At 37.8% G+C, this 19,789-nt stretch overlaps 1 protein-coding gene and 1 pseudogene across 4 annotated transcripts in view; one reads left to right on the forward strand and one right to left on the reverse strand.

Moving 5' to 3' along the window:
* The first annotated feature begins 60 nt into the window (after positions 1 to 60).
* Positions 61 to 19,789, forward strand: part of MRE11 (MRE11 homolog, double strand break repair nuclease) — an 83,821-nt gene continuing 64,092 nt past the window's right edge. The window contains exons 1-8 of one of the 4 annotated variants that reach the window (XM_070425846.1): positions 61 to 151; positions 868 to 983; positions 3,955 to 4,087; positions 6,790 to 6,950; positions 11,321 to 11,408; positions 12,220 to 12,361; positions 14,959 to 15,073; positions 18,980 to 19,165. In XM_070425846.1, the coding sequence (XP_070281947.1) occupies positions 964 to 983; positions 3,955 to 4,087; positions 6,790 to 6,950; positions 11,321 to 11,408; positions 12,220 to 12,361; positions 14,959 to 15,073; positions 18,980 to 19,165 (845 nt within the window). In that variant the 5' untranslated portion in view covers positions 61 to 151; positions 868 to 963. Of the gene's footprint in view, positions 206 to 867; positions 984 to 3,954; positions 4,088 to 6,789; positions 6,951 to 11,320; positions 11,409 to 12,219; positions 12,362 to 14,958; positions 15,074 to 18,979; positions 19,166 to 19,789 lie in introns of those variants that run through there. The other 3 variants (XM_070425847.1, XM_070425848.1, XM_070425849.1) reach the window with 3 other exon arrangements.
* Positions 3,315 to 3,592, reverse strand: LOC139018237 (cytochrome b-c1 complex subunit 7 pseudogene; annotated as a pseudogene).

Genomic DNA, 19,789 nt, shown 5'->3' on the forward strand with positions numbered 1-19,789 from the left:
TTGAGGCGCCTACGTCATCAATGAGGTATCGCGAGAGGGAGCGAACTGGCTTCTGGCTCCCGCCTAATTCAGGTTTCTGTCCAAGCGGATCTCAGAGGCGAGCTCTGCCCGGGCTGTTGCTTTTCTGCTCACGAATCTCACTCCTTTCCGGGTAAAAGACAGCCTCGGTCCCGATGGTGTGGCTTCGGAGAGACTTAAGAGTGGGGTAACTCAGGAGTCGTGCCCGCCTCCTATATGTGCAGAATCTCGGGCAAGCCCAGAGGGGCTAACCCTCTGAGGAGAATGGGCTGGGTGGGCTGGGAGGAGTCCTGGGGGGTTCCGCGTTCTGCCGCCGAGAGTCAGGTGGCGGCGGCGGCCTGGTGAGGCTTGAATTCCCGGCGCTGCGAATCTGGACGTGGGAGAGGTTCAGCCCCAGCAGCCTCTCCTCCCACATATGCTGCCCACTCGTCCCGCTGGCGGCGGAGGGTAATTCTCCGCAGACCACGTGTTTCTGTTTATTTGCACTAGCCTTCTGGGTGCGGCTGTTCATTCTCTTTACAGAACGAGCCCGTTCCTTTGCTGTCTGAGCCGGAAGTGCGGGGTCGCCTCCCGGTTGCAGAGTAGCCTGCTCAAGCTCCTTGAACATTCACACAGAGTTGTTCGTGTGTTAAACCAGAACCACATTTTGCCCATCAGTTTAACAGCTTCCCACAGGGAAAGGGAGGTGGCCCAGGAGCTTAATCATGAACTAGAATGGCACGAGAGATGTGCTGTTTTCTATTCTTAAAAAGTACAGTAGGTACTTAGGTGAAAATGAGACTCGTCCACTATTGCTAGTCTGCTTTTTTAAAAAATGCGTGTTTTATAATAATGTAATTTTGTTTTTAGAATTTGGAATCGATTGAGTTTTCTGACTTTTGAGCGCAGAACCGGGGATTACTCGGCGAGAAAGCTGGTCCTAGAGGAACTGGCCTGACCATAGAAATGAGTCCTGCAGATGCCCTGTAAGCACCTGTCTTCTGGAATCTTTTTTGTTGCTCTGGGTTTTTTTAAAGCCCATCAACTAAGATCACCCCAAAAGAAAACATATTTAATAAATTAGCAGTAAGTAGCTTAACGGAGCAGAAGTGATAGTCATCAAAAAGAATATTTGGACTGTTTAAAAATTCGTACTATGTTTTTATTAACTGAAAGATTGGGTCTTGCAGCAGTTTGATTATGTTGCTATAGTATGTAAGTTTATGTTTCTTAGGTTTGTCTTAAAATATATTCTTGAGCTTTAAATATTCTTGAGCTTTCATGGTAAAGTCTTACTAGTCAAGGCAAGTCTGTTGAAGCAGATTTTTAGAGGATAAATTGCTCTAGTATTGAATAAATTAGAAATGATTTTGAGAAAAAAGAAAATAAGTAAAAGGACAAGGAACAGGTATGTGGAAAAGCTTTAGACTTGGAGTCTTTCACCCTGGTTTTAATTTCTTGGTTAATACTATGATCTTAAGCAAGTTAGCAATTTTCTAAACTTTGCCTCAGTTTCTTCATTTGTATAATTGGAATAAAAATGTCTTTCTTAGATTAATTTTGATGTTTAAGTGAGAGAATCCTATGAAAGTAATTCACAAGTTGCTGTGGAAGCATAGCGTAATAATATGAGCTGAAAATATTCAGGCCTTCCTGTGTGTACATAGCAATTAGAACTGTGTGCAAAGCATTTTTAAACTTTCTGAAGAGAAATCTTTTCTGGAAGAATCTCTTGCATATAAAGATTTGAAGTGTGTGTATAAAATATATATTTTGAATTATGTACATATACATATGTATATCCTATATAATAAAAGCCTAATATGCAAATCGACCGAATGGTGGAACCGCTGGTCGCTATTACATGCACTGATCGCCAGGGGGCAGGCACTCAACATAAGAGCTGCCCCCTGGTGGTCAGTGCACGAGCACCGCTCAGCCAGAGAAGCTGGGCTCATGGCTGGCGAGCACAGCAGCAGTGGCAGTGGCGGGAGCCTCTCCCACCTCTGCTGCAGCACTAAGGAGCAGCAAGCCAAGTTGAGTGGAGCGGTAAGGACTACGAGAGGGCGCAGGTCCAGCTGAGGGACCGCCCCCCTGCACTTCGTGCACCGGGACATATATATATATATTTTAACGGTTTAGTGAAAAATAGCCTGAGTTTTAAAACAGGGTTTTAATCATGTTTCACTTAGTTGTGCAATAATTAGTTAATTTCTCTGTGTTTAGTCTTCTTATTTTCTATATTATTTTATTTTAAGGATTTGACAGCTATATCCTTGGCTTCATCTTAAAAAAAAAAAACCAGAAAACACTTTTATTGATTTTTTTTTTTTTTTTTTTTTCTTAGCGATAGAGGAAAGGAGAGGGAGAGAGATAGAAACATGGAACATCAATAGGCTGCCTCCTGCACACCCCCCACTGGAGATCTAGCCTGCAACCCAGGCATGTGCCCTGACCAGGAATCAAACCCTGACCTGGTTCAGACACACCGGCTGGGCGCTTCTTATTTTTCAGAGATAGCAATACATAACTACATGTGCAAGTTGACATCATAGATACAAAAGTATTTTTAAAAATGTTAAAAGGCCAAAACCGGTTTGGCTTGGTGGATAGAGCATCGGCCTGCGGACTCAAGGGTTGCAGGTTCGATTCCGGTCAAGGGCATGTACCTTGGTTGCAGGCACATCCCCAAGTGGAAGGTGTGCAGGAGGCAGCTGGTCGATGTTTCTCTCTCGTCGATGTTTCTAACTCTCTATCCTTCTCCCTTCCTCTTTGTAAAAAAATCAATAAAAATATATTAAAAAATAAAGTAAAAATGTTAAAAGGTACATTAAGTTTAAGAGAGTATTAATAACTATTACTTTGCTGCTTCACATGAAAGTAACTTTGAATACTACCAGATTTGAATAGAACTGTAAATCTGTTTTGTTTCTTGGCCAAATTTGTTAACAGAACACTAACTTTGTTTAGCGAGTAGAGTCAAACAAGCAACTTCAGGGGCCTGAATGTAAGTTACTAATTTATTAGCATAAAATCTACTTAAAAAGTAAAAGGAGGGGCTTTTAAAATTAACCAGTTAATTCTGATTTTTCCTGGAGTGGTGCAAAATGGACTAATGGCAAGTTTAGATATGGTGTCAAATCCTGTTGGTTTTTTATTATGGAATAGAATAGGAAAACAATAAAGCTTCCAGGTCCAGGGTACAAATGAGTGTATAAAACTGATTGTGACAAGGTTATACATTTTTTAAAAATAATAGACATTTATTTAAAGAAATATCTTTGAAACCCAGATGGTTTTAAATTGTTCTTTTCAGGTTTAATCAACATAATTAAAATACTGAGGACAGATGCATCCACAGATTGATTCCATGACTATTTCTTTGCCCATTCTTCTCTTTCTTTTCTTTCCTGAATAACCTCTTTCAGATATGGTTCACATATTTTGTCCACTGCTCTTTAGGCAAGATCTGCTGCCTCACAGACGGGTCCAGTGCTCTCTTAATGCGAAACACCTTGTCATTATACAGGTTCTCAGGAAACTCCCTTCTGACTTCTTTTACATCTTCATCCACATGTATTGTATTGTCTTGCATTAACCCCAGTTTACTGAATCATGCAGCATTGTAATACCATTTTCAAATACCCTGTAGCCATTGGCTTGATGCTGCAACAGCAGGCTGGCTCAATATTTTGACCAAGGTTTTACATTTTTTAAGCAGTCACAGACCATTTAAAAATTTGTGTACATTTGTTCTGTATTGAGTTAGTGGTAGGCAAAACTATGTGACATTAAAGATCTTTTGAATACTTCAAATTCAAACTTATATTAAGACTAGAAAAGTGATTTACTCCAAAGTGATTGACTGCCATTATTTGCTTTATAAATTTAGATTTCAATTTACTTGGACATTCTTTTAATGAATTATATTGAAACATTTCTTCTTTTTTAATACAGTGATGATGAAAATACATTTAAAATTTTAGTGGCAACTGACATTCATCTGGGATTTATGGAGAAAGATGCAGTCAGAGGAAACGATACATTTGTCACACTTGATGAAATTTTAAGACTTGCCCAGGAAAATAAAGTAAGTTTGGTTTAATGTTTTTCAGTGTTCCTCAGCAGGCTCTTTTCCCTTCTTAAAATTTGAAGTTTGTTTTATATGCTTATGTGCTCACATTGCCTGTTTAAATATCAATATACTAAAAACCCAAAGCAGGCTTTGTGTGCTTTGCACCCTTAATTCAAGTAGGAGCTACTTTTGAAAATAGTCTGTAAAGATTTACAAATACTGATGGGGCATTTTCTGAGTGCAGAAATGTCATAGTTTCTACTTTCAAAGAACATATAGCAGCCAAATTTGAGATAAGACAAATATCCAGCATGCTCAGATGCAAGGTCATATGTGATAAGAGTCATAAGAAAATTATAAAGAGCCTTTTCTGGAATTTTAGAGGAGGAAGAGATGGTATTTAGAAGGGGATAGCAAGATGAGTTCAATGAAGGAGGTAGCATTTAACTTGAACTTTTGATGGGTGAAGAGTATAGAGAAAGTACATGTCAAAGGAAGCCGGAGGAAGGGCACACAGGAAAGCCGATATGATGTATGTCGGGAACAGCAGGTCTGGTCCACTCACTGGTAGGCCATGTGTTTGTTAGAAAGCATCTTGAAAGACCAGAAACGTGATCTGAACTGCATTGAGGAGAGCTTCAAATGCCAGATTGAGGAGTCTGTACCCTATTCAGTAGAATATCTTTTGGCAACAAGGTATAGCATGAATTGGAGACCAGTTTGAGGCCTCTTTAAGGTGATAGCATGGGATGGAAAAGAGGAAGTGAATACAAGAGATATTCCAAAGATAGGATTTGCATACTTTGATTGGTTAATTGTAGGAGGTGGGGATGAGGGAAAAGAGGATGACAATGACTGAAGTGTGTTAAGATTGGGTGAATGGTGGTACCAATAATAGGAATAGGTTTTAAGTAAGGAAGAGATACTGCTTTATGTGGGAAGGTGATGAATTCTGATTTAGACTGTTTGGGTTTAGAGATTCCAGTAGGACATTCAAGGAAACAGTTGAATATTTCAATGGCAGGCAGTTGAAATATCAGTCTAAGGCCCAAGAGAGAATCCTGTTTCCTTTATTTTCTAACTCTTAGGTGTTAAAATATATCTTTCCTTAGGCACAAGCTTCCCCCCCCCCCCCTACTTTGCCCTTTCCTTCTCTTTTTTTCTTGTTTTCCTTCCCTGCATTCCTTAAGTTTAACTGCCCTCTCCCTCATAGCCCCATGGTTAGTATATTTACTTTTTGCCTTAATTCTTCCTTACTCTGAAGTCCTTTATTTAGTAGGGCTTATGTATGCTATGTAATCCGCCTTATTTCTACAGCCTAGTTCCTTGGAGTCCTTTTTTTTTCTTCCTTTCTTTATCCTTTAATTTTGAAACAATATCAGCCTTATAGAAATGTTGCTACAATAGGACAAAGAACTCCTTACCCTCCACCTGGATTTTCCTACATTTTACCATATTTGCCTTAACTCTCTTTACACACACACACTTTTCTGAACCATTTAAAGTAAATTGCGTGTATAACAATAGTGCACTTACCAAAACCAGGAAATCAATATTGACTCAATACCATTATGTAATTTTAAGATGTTACCACTTGTCTCATTAATGCCTGTTATACCATTCTGGGGGCAGGTAGGTTGTATCCAAGTCCTGAGCCAGAATTGCATTTGGCATTTAGTTGTCATGTGTCTTTTGTCTCATGTAGTTTGTCTTTGTTTTTCGTGACTGACATTGTTGAAGAGTGCAGGCTAGTTATTTTGTAGGATAGTCCTCAGTTGGATATATCTGACATTTACTTCCTCATGATTATATTCACTTTTGGCCCGAAGACCACAGAAGCCAATTCTGTCCTTCTTAAGAGTCCCTCGATCACAAACCAGTTCCTAAAAATATTTAAAAAGTTTTTCCTGCCCTAGCTGGTTTGGCTCAATGGATAGAGCGTTGGCCTGTGGACTGAAGGGTCCTGGATTTGATTCTGGTCAAGGGGACATGGCCAGATTGTGGGCTCGATCCCCAGTAGGGGGCGTGCAGGAGGCAGCCAATCAATGATTCTCTCATCATTGATATTTCTCTCTCTCTTCCTCTCCCTTCCTCTCTGAAATCAATAAAAAAAATTTTTTTTTAAAGTTTTTCCTTCTTGTAAAATACATAGAATAAAAGTTACCATCTTAACCATTTTTAAGTGTACACTTCAGTAGCATTAAGCACATTCACATTATTGTATAATCAGTCTCCAGATCGCCTTTCAACTTGGAAAAGTGAAACTATACCATTTAAACAACAACTCCCCTTTTTCCTTTCCCCCTAAAATTGTTTTTTATTTGTTTTGTTGTTTTGTTTCTTCTATGCCAGTGATGAATAATTGTTGAATAAATTGAATGAATAAGTTGGATGGAATTAGCTATCTCTTCCATAGGTTCTATTAAAGTGCTATATTTATCCTTGATTTGAATAATGGAAAAAATGTGATAACGTAGGGTTGCATCAGTTAAGAGATTGGTGTTGTAATTTGAAGATAGCTTGTTTGAACGTGGCCGAGAAAACTAAATTGGAGTCAGATTCATAACCAGATTGCAAGGTGCCTTGAATGAGTAAAATATAAAAATTTAAATTTCCATATAAAATGGCATCTTATATATATATATATTTTTACCTTTCATCTATGGAAATACTTTGTCTAAAAAACATACTAATTTTAACACTTTTCTGCTGACTAGGTGGACTTTATTTTGTTAGGTGGTGATCTTTTTCATGAAAATAAGCCCTCAAGAAAAACATTACATACCTGCCTCGAGAAATTAAGAAAATATTGCATGGGTGATCGTCCTGTACAGTTTGAAATTATCAGTGACCAGTCAGTCAACTTTGGTTTTAGTAAGTAAGTATATTTATGTGCTTACGTAAAGTTTCCTTATGTAGAATATTTTCTGTAAAAGACACATAAACACATCAACAATGAGCCATTCCACCTTTATTATAGCCTATTTTTATAGTAAATGTTCTTTGAATTTTCTGTACATCATTATATTAATTTGCAATTCCCGAATTAATTGTGGGACTAATATCTTCTTGAATTTTTATTGTACATTTTGATATCCTCTTCTGTTCATATCCTTTGTCCATTTTGTAAATTGGGATTTTTGCCTAATGCTACTGACTTTGCACAAGTTATTTATATATTCTGTATAATTAGTATTTTTTCCCCCAATCAGCGGATTACCTTTTGACTTTGTTAATGGTGCCTTTTGTTGATTGAGATATTTAATTTTGATGTAGTCGAATATATTATAGTGTGGTTTTTTTTTTTTAAGATTTGTGCTTTGGGACTTATTTATGATATCCACCAAGAACCCTATGTCATAAAGATGCTCATGTTTTTTCTTAAACATTGTATTAAGATACCACATTGCATTTAGTTGAAATGTTAGTTTTCTTCAGCCTCTACCAGTTTCTCGGTCTTCCTTGTCTTTATGACCCTGAAACTTTTTAAAAAAAATATATATTAGTATTGATTTCAGGAAGTAAGGGAGAAAGAAATAGAAACATCCATGATGAGAGAGAATCATTGATCGGCTGCCTCCTCCACGCCCCCTACTGGGGGTCAAGCCCACAAGCGGGCATGTGCCTTTGACCGAAATTGAACCCAGGACCTTTCAGTCTGCAAGCTGACACTCTATCCACTGAGCCAAACCGGCTAGGGCTTGATCCTGATACTTTTGAAGTGTACTGGTCATATATTTTATAGAATGTCCCTCAATTTGGCTTTTTCTCATGATTACACTAGGATTATGATTTTTAGGGAAGAATATTCCACACAGAGGTGAAGTGCCCTTCTCATAGCCGATCAGGAGTACGTGCTATCAACATGGCTTATCACTGGTGAAGTTAAACTTGATCATCTGGTAAAGGTGGTATATGCCAGGTTTCTCTGCTGTCAAGTTCCTTTTTTCCCTTTCTATACACTTTTTGTTAGAATGGAGTTGCTAAATCCAGCTGCACTCAAAGAGAGGGAATTAAGTTTCACTTCCAAGAGAGAGAGGAAGGAGTGTCAAAGAATTTATGGCCATAGTTAAAACTACTACTGTTACTAGTAAATAAAATATTTTGGGAGGGATATTTTGAGGCTATGCAACTATTTTGTTTCTCCTTAAAGCTTGTCCACTAATTTTAGCATTCATTAGTGGCTCTTGCCTATAGCAGTTATAACTGTGTTGTTCTAATAGTGATTTTTTATTTTCCATATTCTTTCTACATTTATTGATTGTCATTCTTTATTAAGGAAGATTTGTCCCTTGTCTCCCATTTATTTGTTTATTCAATTGTCTATGTCATTAGGAGCTAATTCACTTGTTTATTAGTATGAACTCATTTTTCCCCCTTTGGGTTATAATTTAAACTATTGTAATCTATTTTGTTCAAATAAATTGTACCAGCTTTAGTCATTGGGTGTTCTTTCAGATTGCCTCTGATGTCCTTTTGACATAGTATATTCCAGAAGTAGCTTCAATATATGTAGGAATTTAGTATTTGATGAAGGTGGCATCTCGTATCTCAAATGAAAAATAGGGATTATTCAATAAAAGTACTAGGAGAAGCTGTTACACATATTTTGAAAATCTAAATGTGGAAAGGGCTTTCTAACTATGATAGAAATCAGGAGCCTTAATAGAAAAGATTGGTACTTTTGTCTTTATAAAAGTAAATTTCTGCATGACAAAAACTGCCTGAAGCAGAGTCAAAAGTGAGTTCAACCAGGAAGAATATTTGCAACTAATTCCAAATTAAGGTCTAATTTCCTCAATAGATAAATAGTTCTTTCAAGTCAATAAAAAAATCCACTAGTTAATACAAAAAAATAGGTAAAGAATATGGACATAGTTCACAAAAAAGGAAATCAAGTGGCATTTGAACATGTTAAAAGAATATGAACGATATAAAGTGAAGCTCATTCATAAGAAAGATACAAGCCCTAACCAATTTGGCTCAGTGGAGAGACCGTTGGCCTGCGGACTGAAAGGTCCCAGGTTCGATTCCAGTCAAGGGCATGTACCTTGGTTGCAGGCACATCCCCAGTAGGAGGTGTGCAGGAGGCAGCTGATCGATGTTTCTCGTCGATGTTTCTAACTCTATCCCTCTCCCTCCCTTCTCTGTAAAATATCAATAAAATGTATTTTTTTAAAAAGTGAGATACAAAATGAAGTATACTGAAATATTTTTCTCCTATTAGATTGGCATAGATCAGTGATTCACAATTATGGTGCTCACTTAGCTACTTAGGAACCTTAAAAAATACTTATGCCCAGACTCAGGCCAATTAATCTCATTGAGTGTGTCATGGGCATTGGTATTTCTTAAAAGATTTCTTAGATAACTTGAACATGCAGTTAGCATTTAGAACCACTGGCATAGATTTGAAAGCTTGATGATAAAGTATTATGTTGGTGGAATTAGGGCAAACTGTCTATTATGCATTGCCATCTATCATAATAAAAGTGTAATATACTAATTAGACTGGACAGCCTGACGACCTCTGGATGACCTTCTGGATGAAGCCACAGCTGAGGCAGCCGCCACGGCTGCAAGGGCTGAGCCCCTTGCAGGAATTTCATGCAGTGGGCATCTAGTCTATATATAGAAGGCCAGTATGCAAAGTGTCCCGGTGGGAATTCCACTGGGAGACCGGGAGTTCTATCTCTCGCTATGACGTGTGCTGACCTCCAGGGGCAGCACGGAACAAAGAAAGGCCCGGGCAGCCAGAAGGCCCTGATGGGCCCTGATCATCAGCTAGGCTAGGGACCCTACCTGTGCACAAATTTTGTGCATCAGGCCTCTAGTTGTATTATATGTAAATTTGTACAACCTCTATGGAGGGAAATTGGCAGTGGTTATCAAATTTAAAAAGGCACACATACTTTTTGACCAGTAATTCCCTTTTAGATATTTTCCTGTCCTCTTACAAGCACAGCTTTGTACAGGATTACTGACTTGAGCATTATTTATAACACAAAAGACTAGAAATGGTCTAAATGTCCATTGGTAGGTAACTACTTATAAACACATTATAATCAATAATGTGGAGTACTGTCCAGCCAAAAAAGCACAAGGAAGCTCCTTATGGACGGTGCAGAATGATTTCAAAAATATGTTAAATGATAAAGGTAGGGTGCAGTAATCAATATTGTGCTGTCATTCATGTAAGAAGGAAGAAGGTGTATTTATATGCTTGTACAGATGTAAGGTAATTTTGCAAAGATAAATGACAAATTAATGTCATTTGTCGCTGAGAAGGTGACCTAGATGACTAGGGACAGGAGTGGATGGGAGATATTAAGTTGCATAAGTAGAAAGTGTTAGAGCTGGAATATTTAGTCTAGGTCTTTGGATTTAAAAGTGGATATGTTGTCCTAGCCAGTTTGGCTCAGTGGATAGAGTGTTGGATTGAAAGGTCCCAGGTTTTATTCCAATCAGGGACACATGCCTTCGTTGCAGGCTTGGTCCTCAGCCCCGGTCAGGGTACTTCCAGGAGGCAACCAATTCGTGTATGTCTCTCACATCGATCACATCAATGTGTCTCTCTCTCTGTCTCTCCCCCTTTCATTCTCTCTGGAGAAAAATCAATGGAAAATATACCTCGGGTGAGGATTAAAAAAACCCAAAAAGTGGATATGTTTATTGCCCTTCCCCTTCTACAAATAAAAACCTTGCACAGTTGCTTTCAAGTTTTTGAAACCTATTAATGTCCCATTATTTAGATATATCATTGTTTTATACAATTCATAAGCATTGTTATGGTAGGGTTTTCTTTTCTTTTTTTAAATATGTTTTTCATTGATTTCAGGGAGAAAGGGAGAGTAAGAGAGATAGAAATATCAATGATGAGAGGGAATCATTGATTGGCCGCCTCCTGCACTCCTCACATGGGGGATCGAGCCCGCAACCTGGGCATGTGCCCTGACGGAATCAAACCAGAAATCAAACCATGACCTCCTGGTTCATAGGTCGAAGCTCAACCACTGAGCCACACGGGTTTTCTTTAATAAAGTGTAGTACTTTGACATATTTTCAAACTTGAATTGAAATAAATTGTTGCCTTTGATTTTATTTTTTTAAAACTTCAAACTTGTGGTCATTTGCCAACTTAAATCATCCAGTTTGCCTAGAATGCATTATTTTTTAGAGGATACTGGGGGGAAACAGCTTTTGTCTCTTACAGAACCTTTAAAAATTTTTTATTTTTTATTTTTTAAGGTTTCCATGGGTGAACTACCAAGATGACAATCTCAACATTTCGATTCCAGTGTTTAGTATTCATGGCAATCATGATGATCCCACAGGGGTAATTATTGGGTTCTTACAGTTGAAATTTTAGAAATGACCAATTTAGTTTGTCTGTGGAAAGCAGTTTTTATTAAAATAGAGTTAAAAAGTTAAATTGACTTTATCATTCATAAAAGCTTTTATACTGCTTTTCAGATAATTTTTAAAAACCTGGACTAACAATTGGTGTGTGAAGTATGCTTTTATTTCATTAGTGCTGAGATGAACAATAAGTAACCAGGAGTAGCAAAAAGCAAAATCTATCATTTGTACAATGCTTTACAGTTCACCATGTGCTCTTGTATCTCTTATCACATAGAATCTCACCTGTAGGAAATGATTGTTTCATATATAGTTTTAAGTGTAAATTAGGTCATCTTATTACCCGTTTATTTGGAAGTAATAATAGAAGTCCTAAACTCAAAATATCTTTTTGTTATATCTGTTAATGAATATTATAAATCACTAGTTATCTAGTCTTTCTTCCCCTGCATCTTAAGAGGCCTGCTTAATATTACAAAGCACTTATTTCATGGCTAGCTTTTATTTTTCAGTGGCCAAGCCATCGTAAGTTTTGATGAAATAATGTTTACTTTGCATTTAGCATATGATTCCAGTTGGAGGTCATTCCTAATAGAAAAAAAGGTAGCAAAAACTTTTAGTATTGTAATTTTGTTTCGAGAAGACACTATGTTAATCTGTTTTTGTAACTGGTGTATAGAATCTATGTTTTTGTAACTGGTATATAGAATATACTTTAATAGGTAATATGAAATGCAGATTACTTATTCTTAATATACAGTAATATTCTTTGAAAATATTTTACGTAGGCAGACGCGCTCTGTGCCCTGGATATTTTAAGTTGTGCTGGATTTGTAAATCACTTTGGACGTTCAATGTCTGTGGAGAAGGTGGACATTAGTCCAGTTTTGCTTCAAAAAGGAAGCACAAAAATTGCTCTGTATGGCTTAGGTAAGATGGTTTTATTATTTATGCCAATAAATATTTAATTGTCTAAGGAACTGGGAAATCAGATTCTGGAGTTAACTTTGTTGCTGTTTGGGGGAAAAATGAGGCAAATCTATATTCTCTATGAGTTACTATAAAAGTGATAGGAGGTTTGGGTAGATTTTTTTAGTATTTAATAAGAACTAGTAGACCTGATTCTTGTTTTCAATAGCAGTTTCGGTGAAGAAAATTTTTTCTTTAGTATCTACTTATTGTTCTTTTTTTTCTTTCTTTTAGACTTAGAGAATCCTGAACATTACAATTAGAGAGTAATTAGATATTTTGGAAGTCTTTGAAAGGTCTAAAGCTTCACTGTCCAATGCAGTAACCAACTAGCCTCATGTAGATGCTGAGCACTTGAAATGTGGCTCATCTGAGCTGAGATATGCTAGCAGTGTCGAATATACGTCAGATTTCAACGACTCAGAAAAAATGTAAAATATCTTACCTGTTTCTTTTTACTTTTTTTACTTAATGTGGCCACAAGAAAAATTTAAGTTGTAGATTTGGACTGCACTAGTGACTCGCATTATATTTTTATTAGGCAGTGCTAGTCTAGAGCTGTCATCTCTAATGCTCAGAAAATTTGCCTTATCGACTTCACTGTCTTCAATTTATTTAGTGTCCAGTAGGTAAAAGTCTATTTGCTAGGCTTTATTCCATATGAATGAAAGACCAATGACATTTTTAGAGTGCAAAGTTTATTTATTGTGTTTTCCCTGGGTTAAGTTCAGCTTGATATTTTATTTGTTTTATGGATACAAATAGCTTTATTGTGTATAGAGTATCATAAAAATTATATTCCATGTTAAATCAACCTTGAAGTACCCTGAGAGAAGTTGGGGGAAAATTTCACACTGTAGCCTCAACATAGTTTTTATTACTTTTTTGAGTGATTTTAGTATAATAGAAGCCTTAGAAGGTCTTATTTACTTCAGTTGTCTTTGAATATGTTCATAAAATAATCAGTTATGATGGATGGGTTTATTTAAACACTTTTTCTAGGGAGCTTACATTCTTTGTCCATTTCATAATTTCTCTAACAAGTAGAAAAACGTCATGATTATATTTTCAAGTTATGAAAAATGAGGTTGAGGTATATGTCTGATTTTGCAAGTAATAGAGCAGAAGGTTTTCTTAAAAGAACTGGTATTTTAATCATTACAGTGTTAGGGTTCATAACTTCAGAAAATGGTTGATCCTCTCACTTTCAGACCAAAGACATCTCATTATGCTTCATTCAACCATTTTCTCTCAAACTCTCATCCTGTCTTGTTTTCCTTAACTGGACTCTGCCTACCTTCCACCCCCTGCTCTCACCCCAACCCTTCTCTATACCGTCTATAACTCTTTTTACAGTTAGCAATTCTCTCATTTCATCAGGAAATTGCTGAGTCAAGTATTGAATGTTGCCTCGGCTCTCTGGCCCTGAGGTTACTGTGTCCCACACAGTTCTCTCACAGCCTTTTAGGGGTTCAGGGCCAGAGGGTGGGCCAGGACGATCCCTGTTCTCCTGGTTCCCTGCTGCCACTTTTTTTCTGCCTGCATCCTAGCTGCTCCCTCAGAGCTAATTGACAACTGGCTAAACTGCCCTCTCCTTTCCCTCAAAATTTTTCTCTACCTACAAGTTTTGTGAGTGTTCTCAGTGCTTCATGACTTAAATAAATCTACCTTCCAATGCCCTAGACTTTGTATGCCTTGACTTTTCCTCTCTAGTTATAGGTTCTGTGTCCTACCATCTATTCCATTGGCCACACTCTAGGAATCCTCTTTAGAGGCTAGGCCTCTTCTAGCTCTTATGCTTTTGCATTGTTGGCTTTTCTCCAAAGCCTTGCCTAATCTCTACATAAAGTAGCAACCTTGTCCCCTCACTGATATTCCCCATTTTAACATTCTGACTTTTTCTCCTTTTATAAGTCTTAAAATTGTAATCTCTGTGTTTGCTTACTTGTTTGTGTTGGCCTCCTCTACTAGACTAAGCTAATCCTCTGGGGTGGAGGAAGAATTATTTAAAATTTATTAAATTATTAAACAGCACAGTATTTTTTTATTGTAATATTCAGCACAGTATTTTTATTTAAAAACAATACATATGACTATTTACTTAGAAATACATTTATTTTATCTCATCCCTCTTTCTGTGTATTTTATATTTGTTAGATCAGAAGTTATACTCTGGTTTCTCTTCAGATCGCATAAATCTTTCGCCTTTTACTAAGATCAGAAGTGCTATGTGCTTATAGTAAAAGGATAATGAAAACAGTATTTTAAATAGAAATGTTAATAACAATTTAATATAGAAACTCAGATTTTTATTCCACATTTTTCAGATTGTGAATGCTTGATAGGAAAACAATCTTTGAATGCATTTAACTGCTCAGCAGTTGACGTGTAAGAACCTGGAACATATTCATTTGCAAATAATGATTCAAGATATCAAATATATCTCTAATTGGAAAATGAAATATTTAGAGAAGCACATAATTTAGAAGCAAAACATATTCTTTTTTTTTTAAACCAAGTAAGAGACCAATTTTAAAATAATGTCATGTCCATTTCAGGATCCATTCCAGATGAAAGGCTATATCGAATGTTCCTCAATAAAAAAGTAACAATGTTGAGACCCAAAGAAGATGAGAACTCTTGGTTTAATTTATTTGTGATTCATCAGAACAGGTAAAAGTATTCTCTGGAAATTGTTGAGTCCAGTATTGAGGTTCTCCAAATCTCTGTTTCCAGACTTACCTATTTGAGTAAAATGCTCCCCATTTTTTGAAAGTTGTCAGTGCAGGATCAGGCAAGACTTAGATATGCTTTATGTGACTGCATTTTAAAAGTTTTCAAAATACATTTATACCTATAAAAGAATATTTAGGGCATATGCATAAGGTATAAGGATCATCATAAAATGAATATGCCTAAATATAGCAAAGAAGTTGAAGTAGCGCCCTTCTCTGACCCCATTTCTTGCTGCATATCCCAGAGAGGAGCACAATCATCAGTTTTTATTTACTCGGCCCATTGCTTTTCTTCATTGTTTAATCACATATATATCCATTGGTATAACTGGAACCTTGCTGTAAATTTTGCAGCTGGCTTATTATGTTCAATACTAAAGGCCCGGTGCACAGATTCGTGCACCAGTGGGGTCCCTCGGCCTGGCCTTCGGGGATCGGGCCAAAACCAGCTCTCCGACATCCCCTGAGGGGTCCCAGATTGTGAGAGGGTGCAGGCCAGGCGAGGGACTGCACCGGTGCACGATTGGGGCCGGAGAGGGACTGCAGGAGGGCTCCAGGGCATGTCCAGCCCATCTCGCCCAGTCCTGATCTGCCGGACCCCAGCAGCAAGCTAACCTACCGGTCAGAGCATCTGCTCCCTGGTGGTCAGTGCGCATCATAGCCGCTGGTTGAACGGTCGGACACTTAGTGTATTAGGCTTTTATATATATAGATTATGTCACTAAGATGTATCCATTTTGCTGCTTAAAAGTGTAATTTTTGCTGATGTATACAGTTATATTTTTTTCCTATTAGTGAATGTTTTATGTTATTTCCAGATTTTTGCTTTTTAAAACCTTCTTGTAAACATTCTTATGCACATCTCCTGGTGCATATGTGCAGGTGTTTTGCCAGATTGTTACATATAGCTGGGTCAGCTCTCTTTTGTTAGTAATTTTGAGAAGTTTAATCTTACTGATAAAGTGCAGGGATGGTGACTTGAAGAAGCAAGATTTATTGTGTGATCATTATAGTAAAAAAGTGTGAGATGGTAACAGTGATGTCAGTGAGAAAACTGAGCAGTTATTAAGCAATAATCTCAAGGGATTTGGGTTTGATTTTTAGACCCTAGATATATGTTTTCTACATAAAAATATTCCTAGGTACATGATCTTGCTCTGATTTCACTTCCTGCTCTGCCCTGCATTCATTGTGCTCAGCCACACTGATTTCCTTGCTGTTTTGAACTCACTGAACACATTCCTACCTCTGTACCTTTGTCATCTGCTTGTCCCTCTGCCTAGGTCTTTCTTCCCTTGCCTGCTAATCCCTTACATCAGTGTTCTGCTCGCTTGTCACCTGTTAGGCCTTTCCATGTCACTTTAAATTTTATATATATATATATATATATATATATATATATATATATAGGATGTCCCCAAAAATGTATACACACACTTTGAATAATTATAAAGACAGTGTTTATTAAAATACATTTCATTTTTAAAATTGAGCTGTCAGCTGTTAAAGTGTGTATACATTTTTTTGAGGATACATCTTATATTGTTTGTTTCCCTCACTAGGACAAGGACTTTGTTCACTTCTGTGTCTTCAGTATCTAAATATTTGTTGATTGAATATTGGTTTGCATTAAATGAATGTTAGATCAAAGTATTTGAACATTTTTACTTAAATTCCCAACAATATAAATTAGTGTTAGGAAAAACTTTTCCTTCTTGTTTTGACTCACATTGGTTTTCAAATATCTATACTAATAAAGAGCCAATATGCTAATGGTTGGGATGCTGTAATGTGTACGGCCAGACCATTAGCATATTAGCTCTTTATTAGCTCCTATCAGCAGGAGGCTGCCTGTGTGTGCTTCGGGGCGGAAGCGGGAAGGCACCGGAGGAGCTGGGAACATCCCGTGCTGGGAAGGGTGGGGGTGAGAGCCCGTAGCAACCCCCTCACCAGTCCTTCGCCACCCACCGCTCGCACTCATAGCACCCCGCCGCCTACCTGCCAGGGGAAGGAGCACAGCGCAGCAGGGGGAGGGTTCCATGCTCTCCTCTGGCGCCATGACGGGGCAGAGCCTCCGCATTGCTCCAGAGAGGGGCAGGAGCGGGGAGGCGCCTTGGAGAAGGTGGGACCAGCCCGAGGTGACTCGAGGGACTAAGGGCGGGGCTTGAAGTGCCCAGAGAAGGCCAGAGGGGTCGGGGGCTGGGCCAGGCGTGCTGGAGCTCTGCGTGGAGAGGTTCCGGTGTCAAGGCTGGGCGGCGGTTGGGTGGGCGGCGCTGCGCAACTTTGTGAGCTGGGCTAGTCTTTTGTAATAATAACTAACCTTGGAATAAAACCAGAGTTTGCAAATCACTTATGCATATGATATTTTATTTAATATGGAAAACTCTTATCTCTTATGTAAGTTTAGCATTCTTTTAAAAAATATATATATATATATTTTATTGATTTTTTTTACAGAGAAGAAGGGAGAGGGATAGAGAGTTAGAAGCATCAATGAGAGAGAAACATCTGTCAGCTGTCTCCTGCACACCCCCTACTGGGGATGTGCCCGCAACCAAGGTACATGCCCTTGACCGGAATCGAACCTGGGACCTTTCAGTCCGCAGGCTGACACTCTATCCACTGAGCCAAACCAGTCAGGGCAACATTCTTTTTAAAAAATATATATTTATAAATATATTTTTATTGGTCAGGGAAGAAGGGAGAGAGAGTTAGAAACATAAATTATGAGGGAGAATTATTGATTGGCTGCCTCCTGTGTACTTCCTACTGGGGATCAAGCCTGCAACCCAGGCATGTACCCTGACTGGAAATCAAACCGTCACTTCCTGGTTCATAAATCGATGCTCAACTACTGAGCCACAATGGCTAGGCAAACTTATATTCTTATTCTCATTTTTATAATCAGTAATAAAACAGATGATGTTAAAAAAATGACTGGGCATATTTAGATATTTGTTTTTATTCTACAAGGTTTCAGCTTAACTCACTTTTATTTTCTGTGTTCTTTCTTTTTTTGCTGTATAATTCAACCAACTTACAGGTTTTTACTAGTGATAGAGCTCATGCTTTTCTGACTTGCCCAAAGCAGGTTATTCCTCTTTAAACCTTTCGTAATTTGTATCTTAAAGTAAGATTGACTGCTTTCTCTTTTGGATCTCCTACTTGTCTGTGTCCTGCAAATTTGTAAGCCCTTGGAGGAATGAGGTAATATCTTTATATTCTCAATCCCTTGCACACAGACGGGGATGTAACAATTCTTTAATGAAAGGAGAATAAAGATCTGTGTAGATCAGTGGTTCCCAACGTGGGGCACATTCCCCACAGGGGGGCAATTTGATTTTTAAGGGGGTTAATTAGAGAATGAGTTATTAACAGTGAATTTTTTGCATTTCTTATGGTTCTAGTGGCTTCATATAGAGTATGTAAATATATATTGTGACATATTTATCTGTTTTAGTTCTCTAATACATGTTTTGAAACTTTATTTGCTATTTTTTCATATCACTTCATATTATTTTTTTTAAAACAATTTCTTAGTGATTTCTTCCTCAGTACTTCACCTGTCCTTAAGTTCTTTTATTTTTCTCTTTTGTGGATGTCATGTTCTTTGGAAGCTGGTTTAGAGCAAGTTAATGGCCTTTTCGGCTTCCTCTCCATAAATAGGAGTTGACTTTATGAATAATAAGAATTATATATCACAGAGGGGGCATCAGGATTTTAGAGATGCTTAGGTGGGGCATTGCCTAAACAAGGTTGGAAACCACTGGTATAGATACTTAATATGAAAATTTTTTATATCTCTGAACATTTATACTATTTATTTTTTAAAATCTGGGTATAGGAGTAAACATGGAAGTACTAACTTCATTCCAGAACAATTTTTGGATGACTTCATTGATCTTGTAATCTGGGGCCATGAACATGAGTGTAAGATAGCTCCAACCAAAAATGAACAACAACTCTTTTACGTATCCCAACCTGGAAGTTCAGTGGTGACTTCTCTTTCCCCAGGAGAAGCTGTGAAGAAGTGAGTAATTATTATCTTTTCCAAATCAACTTAAAAAAAAATCTGCTAAAATATTCTAATTATCCCAGAGTTTCAAGGTGCTAATGGTATGGTTATTTGTATGATAGGTTTATTTATAAAGATGGATCTTTAAAAAAAATATATATATATATATATATAATATACACACACACACACACACACATACATACATACTACTATATCTTTATTGGTTTCAGAGAAGAGAGGAGAGGAGGAGAGAGATAGAAACATCAATGATGAGAGATAATCATTGATCAGCTGCCTCCTGGAATGCCTTCTACTGGGGATTGAGCCCAAACCTGGGCATGTGCCCTGACCAGGAATTGAACCATGACCTCCTGGTTCATAGGTTCATGCTCAACCACTGAGCCACACCGGCTGGACACATACCTCATTTCTTTTGGGAGTAGGGGGAATCCTATATAATAAAACCCTAATATGCAAATACACTCAATGCAGGAGCTGCCCCCTGGTGGTCAGTGAGTTCCCACAGGGGGAGCACTGCTCAGCCAGTAGCTGGACTCATGGCTGGCGAGAGCAGTGGCGGTGGCAGAAGCCTCTCCCAGACTGTGAGAGCCCCAGACTGTGAGAGCCCCAGACTGT

Source organism: Myotis yumanensis, unplaced genomic scaffold, assembly GCF_028538775.1.
Source record: "Myotis yumanensis isolate MYYU_CA2020_CCGP unplaced genomic scaffold, mMyoYum1.0.hap1 SCAF_10, whole genome shotgun sequence".
Lineage (NCBI taxonomy): Eukaryota > Metazoa > Chordata > Mammalia > Chiroptera > Vespertilionidae > Myotis > Myotis yumanensis.